The sequence below is a fragment of the Anguilla rostrata genome, chromosome 9 (assembly GCF_018555375.3).
Source record: "Anguilla rostrata isolate EN2019 chromosome 9, ASM1855537v3, whole genome shotgun sequence".
Classification (NCBI taxonomy): Eukaryota; Metazoa; Chordata; class Actinopteri; order Anguilliformes; family Anguillidae; genus Anguilla; species Anguilla rostrata.
In genome coordinates, this window is record NC_057941.1 from 44,738,204 (window position 1) to 44,752,766 (window position 14,563).

At 50.3% G+C, this 14,563-nt stretch overlaps 1 protein-coding gene across 4 annotated transcripts in view; it reads right to left on the reverse strand.

Moving 5' to 3' along the window:
* Positions 1-14,563, reverse strand: part of LOC135263901 (syntaxin-1A-like) — a 111,475-nt gene that overhangs the window by 64,827 nt on the left and 32,085 nt on the right. For all 4 annotated transcript variants that reach the window (XM_064352361.1, XM_064352362.1, XM_064352364.1 and 1 more), the window contains 2 exons: positions 13,477-13,554; positions 6,751-6,850 (listed from right to left, as the gene is read on the reverse strand). In XM_064352361.1, coding sequence (XP_064208431.1) covers positions 6,751-6,850; positions 13,477-13,554 — 178 coding nt within the window. The remainder of the gene's footprint in view (positions 1-6,750; positions 6,851-13,476; positions 13,555-14,563) is intronic.

Here is a 14,563-nt window from a genome sequence, read left to right on the forward strand (position 1 = left end):
CAGTTCGGTTGCAAGTTGCCAAAAAGGCCCAATTACTTTCTCAGCAGGTTCTTATAATGTGAGGTAAAAGGCGCTTGAGTCAAAGACCATTAGCAGCCTGTAGAAGGACTGGCCATTTATCCGTAAGGTTTAATGATTGTAGCTGTGAAGTCAGCAAGGGCTGAGCTGTAAAAAAAAAAAAAAAAAATAGCCAAAGAGAGAGCGTCCTTCAGAGAAACGGCAACCAACTAACACAGTTTCTTCACATCATCTGGCACAGGGGTGCCCAATCCTGTTCCTGGAGATCTACCGTCCTCCTGGTTATCACTCCAACCCCAACCAAGCACACCTCATTCAACAGCTACAGATCTCCTTGAACTGCTCGTTAGCAAAATCAGGTGTGGGAGATTAGGGTTGAAACGAAAACCTACAGGACAGCAGATCTGCAGGAACAGGAACGGGGCAGCCCTGCTCTAGTGCATGTGTACAACTCACGTTCACCGTGTCCCGCTCATGATTAATCTTTCAACAGAGCGATGGACGGATGGCAGTGAGAGGACTGGTGTGGTGTCGGGTTCCGAACCTCTGTCACATCCGTGTGAACTGTGTCTGGAGGTCAATCGCATTCGGCGCGAACACCCACTTTATGAACGACAGCAGCTGAGAGGTAAAACGAGCTTGTGGCTTTATGAAAAGCCCTCTCCTACGGAAAGCCATTCACAAAACACTCTCTCAGCCCACACCGACATCAACAGCCACTTTACGCTAACTGGTTTAGCAGCAGGAGCCATCATCGCTAACGGCTGCGAAATGAAGAAAATGCAACAAAGCAACTGCTTCAGAAGGCACGCCGGAATCCATTTAAATAGCAACGGCCATTTTTTTTTTTTTGTGTGAACTCATCTGCAGAACATTAAATGGGTTTTTATCAATGCACTACCAGCACACTTGTTTGAGGGCTTTTGTGCGTGTTTAGTTTTATTGCTTGTGCGTAAGTGGGCACGTGTGTGCGTGTCTGCGTATACATGTGCGTGTGTGTGTGCGTGTGCGTGTGTGTCTGTGTGCGTGTGTGTGTGTCTGCGTATACATGTGCGTATGTGTGCGCGTGTGTGTCTGTGTGCGTGTGTGTGTGTCTGTGTGCGCGCGTGTGTGCGCGCGTGTGTCTGTGTGCGTGTGTGTGTGTCTGTGTGCGCGCGTGTGTGTGTGTGTGTGTGCGTGTGTGTGCGCGTGTGTGTGTGTGTGCGTGCGAGTGTGGGATCGGTTGTTAAGAGGAAAGAGGGCAAGACACGGGAAGGTAGTTTTATCATAAAACCTTGTTAACTGTGGAAATGAAGCCTCTGCTGCTGTGAAAACAGCGCTTTAATACTCTGACACGGGGACAGGAAAGGTCCCTGGCAGCATGAGCGCAGTGCCGCTAATGGACTGGATTTACATTCCTGCCCGCCCCGCGCTCTCGCACAGGGTCAGGCAGAGACCGAGCCGGAATGGCCAGGGAAGGTCGGCGAACGCAGAGCCGAAATGGCCGCCTCGCGTCTCACACCTACAGCACGACCCTTAAACTCCCCGCCCCTGCTGCCGCCCCCAGCCTGTTCCTATCAGGCCTGTCCAGCTGGCGAGGGGAGGAGGGGGGTGTGGTGGGGGTGGAGGGCGATATTAAGATAAAATACAGCCCCGCTCACCAGCGGGTGAGCACAGAGACGAGCGGATAATGGCGGTGATTTATGGCGGTGATTTATGGCGAGAGAGGGGGCCAGCAATGGAAGATGGCGTATTGGAGAAGCCATCACGCTCAGGGACATGTGGACAGGGGTTCCCAGCGGGGGGGGGGGGGAGGGACTTTCCTCAAGGTGAAAAAAGGCCGTTCTTTTCCTGTAACCCGAAACTGCACCCAGGGGAAGAGGACATGGCTAACACAGTCACGGATGTGCACACGTCACCTGCCATGACAAAAGAGTCACATCAAAAATCGCAGCTAGGCCACTAATGACATACATCCTGCTGGCAATACAAATGCAATTCATATCCCTACTAACATACCCTTTACCCTTACAGCATCATTGTTGTGGGTCGTTGACCTGTCCTCTCATTGGACCATGCAAATTAATCAGGTCATATGGCAATTTATTGTGAGTTTTGTGGGCTCTGGAAATATAGCAACAAATATATTTCCAGGCAATATATTTGTATTTTTAGAATATCTACACTTTATTTCGGTATATTTAATTTCCGTAAAGGTGGGATAAGAGTCCCCTTGAATACTATGAGGTTAAGAAATGAAAGCCCTCGTTAGCCGCGTTAGCCTCGTTAGCCGTGTTAGCCGTGTTAGCGCTTACGGCACAGCAGCGCTGGGATTCCCGGTCTCTGACGAGGCCCGTCGCAGCGATGTGACCGGCGAGCGGTGACGGCTCAGCTCCTCATCCGTACTGAAAGCCCCCCATCAACAGCGCCGGGCCCACGCAAACATCCTCAGCCGCCGCCGCAGCCTAACTGAGCACGCTCCACAGTCACCTGACACTGCTGGAACACAGCATTGGGAGGAACTGGGGAATGTAATTTCTGTTCTGGTCACTTTTTATTATTATTATTTTTTTTTATATACACTTTGTCTTTGTTCTGGAGTGACGACACCAAAAAAAAAAAACAGCAGTCCACAGTGCTCCTGGGAAACGTAGTCCCTCGTTCGTACGCGCTAAGGCTTTCGCGCACGCTTATTTCCATCACGCCCCGGCCGCACAACGCCGTTATCGCCGTGATGAAACCGGTCGTGTAGGGCAAGCCAATGGCGACGGCCCTGATCGCGGTCGCGGCGCTGAACGAAAGGCGTGACATCATCAGGACGTGCAGAAATCGCCCGGCGAGCCACGGCTTTCTCAGCTCAGAAATGCAGATTGCGTTTGCCGGGGGTCCGTGGCCTCGTGAAATTAACAGAAATCCTCGGCACCGGGAGACCCACAGGGGGCTCACCTGAACCCCAATCAGTTAACATTTACATGGATGTCAAGATGCCGGAAAGTTCCATTAAGGAGTGAAATTGGTGGGTGAGAATGTCACCGTATGAACTGTGAACGAAATGAATTGTGCATTCTCCACTGCCCATTCCCTATTGCCACTTACAGAATGCTGCCAGTTTTCAGTGATTTTAAAAGAGCATTACTTCAGCGCATTTCAGAGATTTAAAATGTGTGAAACAGTTCATTCCACTATACAGAGTGGGGAAAGGGGGGGGGAAAGGCAAAAATAGCATTCTAATAATGATTGTACTTTCAGCCGAAACCACGAGACATTTTTCAGAATCACTGCCACCGCTTGTTTTCTCCCTCCTCGATCAAGCTCTGTGTTTTCACAATGCGCATACGCGCGCAAACGCACACAAACATCCAGCCCGCAGGTGAGCTGCACGGGGAAAACGAGCGCGCGAGATTGACGACTTTCGAAAACAAGCACGGGCAGCTGCTCTCAGAAGATCAATGAAGACCTCAGGAGTCAAAATGCTCCTCTGAAATAGCAGCGAGCGGCGATTAAAAACCCGAATGCGGACGTGCTCCTGGCTAATATCTCTACCGCTGAAACTAAACCCAGCCCACAGAACAGCACAGGAAGGATCTGACAATTATGCACCTTTGCTCGCTCCCACTTAACTCAATATTCTCACCGCATGTCCACAGCACTACGCTGGAAAGTGCTGTCGGGAGTGCTGAGGCGCCCTGAGAACAGTAGGCCTCAGCTGTGCTCTCTGTGCCTCAGTGGTGCTCAATGCCTCAGCGGTGCTCAGTGTCTAAGCAGTGCTCAGTGCCTCAGCTGTGCTCTCTGTGCCTCAGTGGTGCTCAGTGCCTCAGCTGTGCTCAGTGTCCAAGCAGTGCTCAGTGCCACAGCTGTGCTCAGTGCCTCAGCTGTGCTCTCTGTGCCTCAGTGGTGCTCAGTGCCTCAGCTGTGCTCAGTGTCCAAGCAGTGCTCAGTGCCACAGCTGTGCTCAGTGCCACAGCTGTGCTCAGTGCTTCAGCTGTGTTCAGTGCTGCAGCTGTGCTCAGTGCCTCAGCTGTGCTCAGTGCCTCAGCAGTGATTTCCCGGGCCGCTTCCTGGATGCAACAATTTCGCCAGGCAGAAAGCGGGGGGAGCGCGGAGCACTGCGGAGCACGGCTGGGCCTAGCCTGGGATCGCTAATGAAATGTCACCGCAGGGAGGGTGTACATTCCCAGCGAGCCGTTCTGCTGTGACCTGGCTTCCTTCCTCTATCGCACACAGCGCTCCTGTTGCCTGGTCGACAGCAGTGGGGAAAGAGGGCGACTCTTTCAACTACCGTGCCTCTATTCAGTTCTGCTGACGCCTACAGTCCCTCCTCAGACACACACACATACACACATTAGCCTACTTAGAACACAGGCTAGGTGTACAGTACACACAAACACACACACACACACACACACACATTAGCCTACTTAGAACGCAGGCTAGGTGTACAGTACACACACAAACACACACACACACATACACACATTAGCCTACTAGCACACAAACTAGGTGTACAGTACACACACACACACACACACACACACACACATACATACATTAGCCTACTTAGAACACAGGCTAGGTGTACAGTACACACACAAACACACACACACACACACACACACACACATTAGCCTACTTAGCACACTGACTAGATGTACCATACACACACCCCTTTTATTTCTTTACTTGAGACCACAGTTAACCCTTGAGTCATATTCATATTATGTATGCACCTCATATCCACAGGGTCATACATGACCAACCCTCACCAGACTCCCTGCGATAAAGACATCTAATTGAATTTTCAACCCTAAATCAATATTTTTCATGTAAAAACAATCAGTCAACTCATCAATAAATCTGTGAATAACTGTTTTCCTACTACACAGCTAAGAGAAATTGTATTTGTTTAGTCCACACCACTTGTTTTTACTTCAAAACACACAATTGATTTTTTGGTGAAATAGATGTGTGCTGCTTAACTTTGATTATGACCTTCTGATTTGATAACTGCAGGGTTAAAGAAGACTGATACGAATCTTTGTACCCTGATGGCATACTGCTTTTATGAAAAAATTAAAATGGGCAATGTATAACTTTTTCTAATGGTAGGATCAGACCAGAGAAAGTCATCAAAAAATTATTTTGGGGGTTTTCACTGCTGTTGCTGCCTAGAAAAGGGTCCTTTTTACCCGAGGACAACACAAAGGTTTAACATAAAAATAGGTACCATTTTTTAAAGTTGGCATCATTGTATTCAGGTCGTCGAGCTCAGTAACTACTGAATGACCATGTGTCCACACATACACATGCAGATATATAAACACAGATATATTATAAGCCCTACAGACTCATACCCTGAGGACACACACAGTAAATACAGTGAGCAAGCACTGTCCACTTTCCCTGCAGTCAAGCACAGTACACGGCGTTCCTAAAAGGGAAGTCTTACAAAAATAAATAAATAAAATAAAAAAACCCCCGCTGATAAACAACATTTAATCCTGAAAAAAAACATTTATGGATTTCAGCTGTTTACTGCAGCTGACTGAGTGGCTCCTAGAAATAGACCAACGATCAGAGGACGGAAACCTGGGCCCTGCGCTACAAACGCTCGGAGTTCGGTCAGCGCCAGAACGCTGGCGGAGATTAATTACGATCGCTGAAACGCCACGCCGCCCCACCAAAGCGAAGAATCAATTAGACCGACACCTTACAGGGGTTGGGCCCGCGCCACGGCCCACCCCATTAATCCCGGCATCGATCACGGCCCGGGCCTGCCGCTTCCGATGCTCTTCTACACCACCGAATCTTTAAAAAGCGAGGGGCGGTGAAATCTCATTTAAAAAGGCGGTTTTCGGAGACGGGGGCCGCAGAACGCGACTCCGACGAGGGGCACGGGCGTCGGCCGACGCCGCTGCCGCCGCCGCGATCGCCGTGACGACGGGGTGAATCGTTTCGCCCGAGCCGGGCGGATGGCCGGATCGATCGGCGGCCGCCGGGCGGGAGGGAGCAGAGCAGAGGGACGGCCTCAGCGTGACCTCCGCACGCCAGTCAGTAACAAGAGACCTGATTGGAGGAGGAAAGGAACGCAACGGGCCTTCTCATAGCGTTATCCCTGAGAAAGAGCAGGCTTATATTACGGTCTGTTTCTCTATGGTGGAGTGAGGGAAATGTCCTGCTTTGCTCTATGTGAGACAGGAAGGAGATGCTGCACCTGTGTGCTGACCCAATGTGGCATATCAGGATGCTCCGTGAGTGCATTTAAGATTTGTGAGATGAGAGATTTTGTCCTGTTAAGGTCAGTCAAATAAAAATGCTGTGTCCACTTAGCAGGAGTCATTTTCTGACACCCAGTCCATTACGAGTCATTAAGCTCACATTTTATTACATAAACACCTGAATTTAACCTCACAACTTCTGCCCCCAAATCGGCTTTTTAATAGCTATTTATGAGCTAGCTACTAATCATCTACTGAGCCCAGCTGAAATCCAGCGTAAGAGCACTAATAGCACACCGTGGATTAGCGTCTCAGCGTAATGTACCTGAGCGTGCCAGTGAGGATTACCGGCTAAGAGTGGCAACCAGTTATTTAGCAAGCCTGGGACGCTCACCATTTCCTGTTCACGCGTTTGGGTTTCACCAGGTGCATGTGGCTGCCGACTGCCAATCAAAAGGTTTTATTTTTGACAAGCAGGTGAGTAGGACCTATAGAGCCCCAGGTTAGACACCCAACACCCGACCTGCCACGCACTTACTTTCATCGGGGTTGGGTGCAGCAAGAATGGCGCTGTGTTTCCTCTTCACCTCCTCCACCTTCTCAGCGAGGGAGTCGATGAAACCACGGATCTCCTCCACCTGCAAAGGAGGGAGAGAGGTGCATCATGGGTTAAAAAAAACCAACTTTAAAAAAAAAAAAGCAGCACGATTTCCTATTTCACTGTTTCATAATTAAGCAACCATCTACTTTAGCGCTTTAACACTAGACAATTTGAAAAACATCCTATTAGATGCACACAGGGGCCCCACCAAGGATTCTGGGCCCTGTGAAATGATCTCACATTGGGCCCCACCACACCACAAAAACCTATGTTCTCATATTTTTTGAGGGCCCCCATCAGTCAGGGCCCTGGAATCCTCCTAAATTCCCCCCCTTTTAAAGCACCCCTGAATGCACTGATCACAGACGGTGCATCTCACAGGAAGTGGAAATCACATTTAAGCCTTCTGATAAATGTAACACGCTGTCATCGAAAGTGCAGGGGAAGTTCCGGAGGTTAACCCGGAAATCTCAAACCCCACTTCCCCTTCGAGCCGCCTGCCAAGGTGAACGCCGTCCCAGTGTTGAGTCGAGCCTTTTGTTTTACTGACGCAAAAAAAGTTCTGCTTGAACGCCGCAGCCTTCACACCCAATTTAGCTGCCAATCAAACGATGCGCTGCCGTGACTCATTAAATGGAAGGCAGCAAGTTCAGCGCCAGCTGGGCAGAGAGCCGACAGTTTCACTGGTGTGCACAGCACAGCTCATCGGAGACCCTGCACTGACACACGCATTCAAAGTAGAAGAGACAGGATAGCTAGCAACTGTCGGCTGACAGACACATCCAGGAAGTGAGGGAATTGTGGGTAATGAATTCACCACCTGAAGAGACCTGTTGGACACAACGGGCCCAAGTAGCAGATGAAAGCTATCTGTTAATATTTCCTTACTTAAAAAAAGAAAAACAAAAGAATGCAAATGAATACTGGCAGTCTGATTACTGCTGGGGAAAAAAACATTAATGATATAAACCCACAGAGCAGAGCACTTCCAGAAAATCTGTCAAAAACGCACCAAAGCTGGCAAACTGCTTCCTCTTCAGCATCCTGCCCATCATATTTTGCCTATTCCAAGCCTTAATTGCCCATTATCTCCTTAATTGCTTGTTGATTGGATCTGCATCTTGTTTAATACAGGCGTAATTGGCTGTTTTCCCCCATCTGGAGAATGAATGTAGAGGCAGACTCTTATTTACAGAGCCTGAAGTTTGGGGTTGGCACTCTGGGGAACGGAGGGGGGTGGGAGTGTGGGGGGGAGGGGGGGTAGAGGCTGGCTCTGAAGCAGGAGCTTGGAAGTTGCCCTAGGGCAGAGTCAGAGCCTCTTTGTGAGTGTGAGTGCACAAAACACAGAGGATGTGTGTGTGTGTGTGTGTGAGAGATAGCTTGTTAGTAGGTTTGTGTGTGACAGAATATGTATATTTGTGCCAGCGCGCATGAGTGTGTGTGTGTGTGTGTTAGACAGAGAGATAACTAATTTGCTGGTTTGTGTGTGAGAATGTGTGAGTGTGTTTGTGTGTGAGACAGAGTGTGAATGTAAGAGAGAGAGAGAGAGAGAGGGGGAGAGAGAGAGAGCCGAGTCAGCCACTCCTCCCAGCCCCTGACCTGCGCTCAGAACCCTTAACCGCAGCCCGGCCCCCTGCCCACCTCCTCCCACCCCTCTGCCCGCCCCCCAGCTCACCCCCTCGCCTACCCCCTCCCACGCATCCCACAGTCAGGCCACCGACCCCCAGCTTCTGCCTGCCCTGTTCTCTCAGTCGGGCCTTGCGCCTATTCCCCTAAAAACCAGGCCCGGTGGGGCCAACTGACCTCCCCACCGGCAACGAACGATCACATCAGTGCCCTTTCACACTGAGAGACCCGCACCGCCAACAGGCAGCCGTGAGCAGCCAGCCACGGCTGCGAACGAGCCGCCGAGCCCAACCTTTCACACGACCCGGACGAGGGGAGCGCGCGTCGAGCCGGGGTTAGTCCGCCACGGAGCGTGGTGATACGGACCGCGGCTTAAAATGGCGGCGCCCGGTGCTTAAACAGCAGCTTCCTCCCAACGCCGCGTGCGTCCGCGCAAACCCGCGAGGGATCCGCGGGTCTCCAGAGGGAACGTTTCGGGTAATCGTACATCATAAGAGACGTCGTCTCGCCCCATCCACGCATTAATTCCGCAAATTAAACAAACATCTCCCTTCCCCCTCCTTCTCCCCCCAGCCGAATCAAAGTATGCCTTGGCAGCAGCAAAAAAAAAACCTAATAAATGAAAAAACTGAAAAAAAAAAAAAAAAAACAGGCGATACTGGCGTGTTTTTTGTCTTCATTAATCCGCTGTAACCGAGGGTGTCGCGGCTTGCTTTGTTGTGCAAACAGTGATGTTTCTGTTCCGGGGATGATGGATAGGTGTTCGGTGCAGAGCCAACATTAGCAGGTAATGCCTCGCGCAATAACATTATGATCTCCGCTTCGTGGCTCTCTGCTGTGTGCCACCGCGCATTCTTAATTAGTCTTCCTCGGTGCAGAGAAAATCTAATTGTTTCCCTCCAGCAGAAGCTGGACTGGGGCGCCGGGGGGGGGGGGGCATCACTCAGTGGAAACAGCGCTGGCTTACTGGGAAAGGCAACCCCCCCCCCCTTCCCCCTTGATAACCTGCAGACAGCACATCGCACGGAAAAACAGGAGGTTGGGATGAGCTTAGTAGCATGTGTGCCTGCCAGGAAACGCACCACTGACAGGTCTGTACCGCGGTCAACATTAGAATGGGACCGAGGGCAATCAAGGTTGAGGAAGGGGGGGGGGCACAGAGGCGATGGGGGGGCACAGGGTTGGGGGTGGGGGTTAAGTGAGGTTCAGGGAGCAGCGGGGAGAGCAGAACCGCTGCCACGGTCCTCGCAACGAAGGGGGGGGGGTGGAAATGAGAAATGACAGCGCCACTGTGTGTGAATCACATCCCCCCCCCCCCCACACAAACCCCCACCCTCTGCGTTTCCCCATCAAGTGAAATCACTGAAGCGTGTGACTGTGCGTTCCGCGACAGATGCTGCCGCCGTGGTAACGAAGGCCTCATTCCGATCGTCTCTCACAGAAAAGCAGCGGTGTGTGTGTGTGTGCGGGGGGGGGGGGGGAGAAAAGGCCGATAAATAATGAAGAACTAAAGCGAAATGCAATGAGAGTGAAACCGAATCTCACACAGTCAGACACTTTAAATCAGGCTCACAGAATCCTCACAGACAGATACTTTAAATCAGGCTCACAGAATCCTCACAGACAGATACTTTAGATCAGGCTCACAGAATCCTCACAGACAGATACTTTAGATCATGCTCACAGAATCCTCAGTCAGATACTTTAAATCCGAAAAGGGCCGACGTTTGTGCAGGTTTGTGTTTTAGCCCGGCACTAACACACCTGATTCAAACCAAGTAACTAATCAGGGTATCCAATCAGGGCCTTGACAGCCCCCTAACCCGCTACCATGGCAATTAATTTAAAAAAAATTTAAAAAACTCTGATCATTTTCAGCCCAAGCCCGATCACTCTGATCGGGCTTGGGCCCGTTGTCAGTTCAGAACACACCGGCTCTCCAACAGGAGCTACTCCTGCCAGCTCATTGGGCCCCTTTCCCCTCATCAGACAGCAGCTTCCGGCTCACAGGGCGGTAAAGAGAGAGATAAAAACAGCCACGCAAACGGGAGCGTCGGCATCCCAAAAAAAAAAAACGAGAAGAAGAAGAGGAGCGCTCCTGCGTAAGCCTGTGCCTTTGAAATCTGAAGCGGGGCGCGGGCGGCGTCGGAAAGCCTCCCTGGCAATTGAAGGGAACGGCGGCAGCCCCATTAAAAGCGCGTTAAGGCAAACGGGGCGCGCATCTCATATTAATGTGACCCACTGCGGAGCGTCACTCCCGTTTCGCGGGGGGAAGAAAAAAACGTTGTGCCCGCCTTCGCCGCGTTCATTAGTTTCCGTTGATGCGCGCTGGCTGTCGGGGGGGGAGGTCTTCGGGGACGTGATCTAAATATCACTTATGAGGAGAATGTAGGCTGCGCCCGGCGTGTTGTTTGCGTGCCGCGGAGCTCTCCCCCCATCCCCCCCCCCACAGTCGACCTGCGTGTGTGAACTCGCCCCCCTCCCCGGGGCGGGCGGCCGTACGGGGACGCGGTTTCGTGAGCGATTGCGTCTGGCCGCATGCCACCAGGGGGCCGACGCTAACCCGGTCGCTCTCGAAGTGGAACAAACGGTGACGCGGGAGGAAGCGGGGCCCCGCGCGCACCTGCCCGAGCCTTCTGGGATTGCTGCAAACAGGATACGAGGAGAGAGAGAGAGAGAGAGAGGCAGGATCGCTGCACTCCACAGGGGGAGCTAAGTATGGAGAGCCTGTACACAGTCATGTGACCCGTCTCATTGCCAAGTTTTCCATACTCACCTTCAACCAACCACTCTCATTAAAGGCAGACAATGGAATATTCCATGTTATTTAGGAGCCGTGTAGGAACATCAGCTGCCTGGTTTTTCACGCTTTTGGTGGCGACTGGTGCGTGATATGAATGGCAGTGGTGCTGATGGAGCCGTAATGGCCGCTGTTTCACACTGTGGCACAAATGGACATGATCTGCCCTTCAGCTCCACTGGCCATCCTCTCTGCCTTGGCGTGAACATCACCCAGTTTGCACAGAGACAGCAGCTAATACGCCATCGGGAAAGTTTGAAACAGGCTTATCTAATCGCCTGAATCGCATGTACCCCACATTTACACAAGCACCAAACATTTTCAGGTGGTTCTTAAACTTCTGGACCTTTTGCTCTCAACCGAGTTCCGGCTCTCGTTTGAATCTGACTGCAGCTGTACAGGGGGGCAATGCACAGCAGCACTTTAGCCTCTCTGCCCTTTATTTTTTAATACAAATTACTGTACGTTACAAAGACATGGAGCGCTCGGGTGGCAGGTCCAGCTACCTCACCGGCCCTCCGCGCAATGCGTACGATTGTGTGTTCTAAAATGGAGGGAAAATGGGGGACACAATCTCATGCAAAAACAGGGCCACGCAGAGTCTCAAAAAATAAAAAATTAATAAATAAAAAAACACAGGGAGCCGTTTGATTGAAAGCAATCGACGCGTAATAAGACCCGTGAAAGAGAAGTCTTGCAACAGACGTCGGTGCTGAGCAGCGTGATTTCATTACGATACAGTTAACTATATTGCACACTATTAACCGCTTTAGAAAATGTCATTACAGGCATCCTGCAATGCTGTCAAATCCCCCATCCCCCTCTCCTCCCCTCCCCCCAGCACATTCGATACAACTGCTGGGTTGCCAGGTATGTACTAAGCGGGAGCTGTCCATCTGTAGGCTGGTGCTGAAAACAGATTCCCTTCTCTGCACATTCTTGGATGGGGGCCCTTCCCTCAGCAGCTGATAACATGGCAGGCTGGTTGGCGGAGATGAGCGTAATTTTGAGCGCCAGGATCCGTCCCTGGATACAGACAGACACAGACGCTTCTCCGGTCCAATCCAAAACCAAACGAAGACAGAAACACACTTCCATTATCGTCCACGGCTCGTATGTAGGGGCATCATTATTTCCCCCAAACCAATTTTCTCACCTGCAATTCAGTCCTCCCTCAGCATGGGGTCAGTAGAGCATTCTTTAATCCAACGTTAGTTAATTATCACATTACACCTCCCCAGTCATCCACACTGATAAGTCAGCTGCCACTCAATGATGATTGACAGCAATGTTCCCACACTGTCACCTGCCAGAATGCAGTGCAGTCATTAGAAACACAGGCATGTGGCAGTAGCATATTTCCACTGCTACATCATTTTTCTTTTATCTGAGAGAAGTAGCCTGGAGATATTAAAAAGTGCAGTCATATCACCTGCACAAATAATGATAAATGGAAGGTTATTCGTGGAAATAGAATGGCTCGCAGCAGAGCTAGGCTACTAAAACATTTAAATAGATTAAAACAGATGAACCAATGCTTCACAATTTAGTCCTTGGGAGCTCCGGTGTATGCTGGTTTTTGTTCCAACCAGAGTTTCAGTCCCAGGATTTTAACAAGCCGTTGATTTTCCTTAATTAGGTGCCTTTTCGTGATCAGAGGAATTGTTTACCCTCTTAAGCCACATTGTGTCAGAAATAGCTATGCATGGCATGAAGAATACAAATCCCATGTTCACATTGTGCTTATTGTGCCACATTGCAAACAATTACCCTACTCATATGGTATAAGGCACAACATTTTTTAAAAATGATTTGACATTTTGATGTTCCTTTGCATAAATGTCTGCTTGTGAGAGTGGAATGCTACAAGCTGGTAGAAACATTTTCACTGGGAGTGTTCTTAAATTGAACTTATCCAATATGGGGGGGAGGGGGGGGGGATTCCAACAGGGGTGCTAAGTACCTCCAGGAATTCACGCATGCCTGCAACCTGAAGCCTTCGCAGGCAAAAACAGCAGAAAAGTAAATGGGTTAGGCGTGTAGTACAGGGGCCAACAGGAGACCACAAGGAGAAAAGGACATTTTTAACTCGCTGGTACATTTAAAAAGAAACCCAGACAGGTGAGAAGAGAGAGCCAAGAAAGAGAGAAAAGAGATGGTCAAACACAGAAGGGGTGTTCTCAAAGAAAGACTCTTCAAGGAAAGGTATCTTTTTCTCAAAAGGAGAGAGGCCTCACCTGCTCAAAGAACTCGTCCATGAATCGGTTTTTGTCCAGGCTGACGGCCACCTCGTCCAGTTCGTCGTTTTCCTTGCCCTGGAAACACAAACAACAGTCCAGCGTCAGCCAAGCGTGTGAGAATCCCCACCTCGCCAAACCTGTGAGAACGTACAAATCGCAAAGGACACCGGTCGCTGTAATCCAAAGACTTACCGGCTCAGCCTAACTTAATTAAACCTTACCACTGAGACCGATTCCTGCCGTTTAAAAAAAAAAAAAAAATCTCTAAGTCAGGGGTGTCAAACTCCAGTCCTGTTGGATTTTTAGAGCTGCAGCACACTGATAGGCTGAGCAGCCCACACATGCCAACATTCACAGCCTAGATTGGCTGCTGGTTAGAAGAAAACCACAAATCCTGCAGACACTGCAGCTCTCCAGGACCCGAGTTTGACACCCCGGCTCAAGGTCATTCATAGCAATAAAATTGATCAATTAACCGGGATCTAATTTCAGCTTCAACACTTGCAGGAGCCATCTCTATATTTAAGCCTTTATCACATAACTCTCTTCTCAGTAGTCCCCGTGGGTTCATATCCACACCTTTCGACTGTTTCCAAGGTTGCTCGTGTCACTCTGGTGTGAGATGGCATGACGCTATAAACACAGTCACATCCGCGTGGCCCTGTAATGAAGACATAGGGGCCCCGTCTTCATGTCTACTGGAAGCTGTGGATCAGTCGTCTGGTGACGAATAACCCTGAACTGGGAAAACAGCTGCTACAGCTGGTCTTCTTTTCAGGTTTGTTTAAGAACACATTCTTAAAAGGCAAAGCTCACCGGCTTCTTCCCTTTTCTTGCCTTAAAGGGGGAAGTTCTCAATCCCCAGGGTCCCCAACCCAGCCCTTAACCACCCCCACCCCGCCCCCCCGCCCCCACCATTTGTGTATGAAGCTCTTAATGTCGTTATTCATCCCATCGTGTGTTCTATGAGAGCACCTCTGTCTGTTCACAGTAGTGGAAATGTACCTCATCACGTCTCGCGTCTCATACAATCCCTCAGTGTGATTTCTTTGCAGTCAGCAAAGCATTAATGGTCAATTCCTCC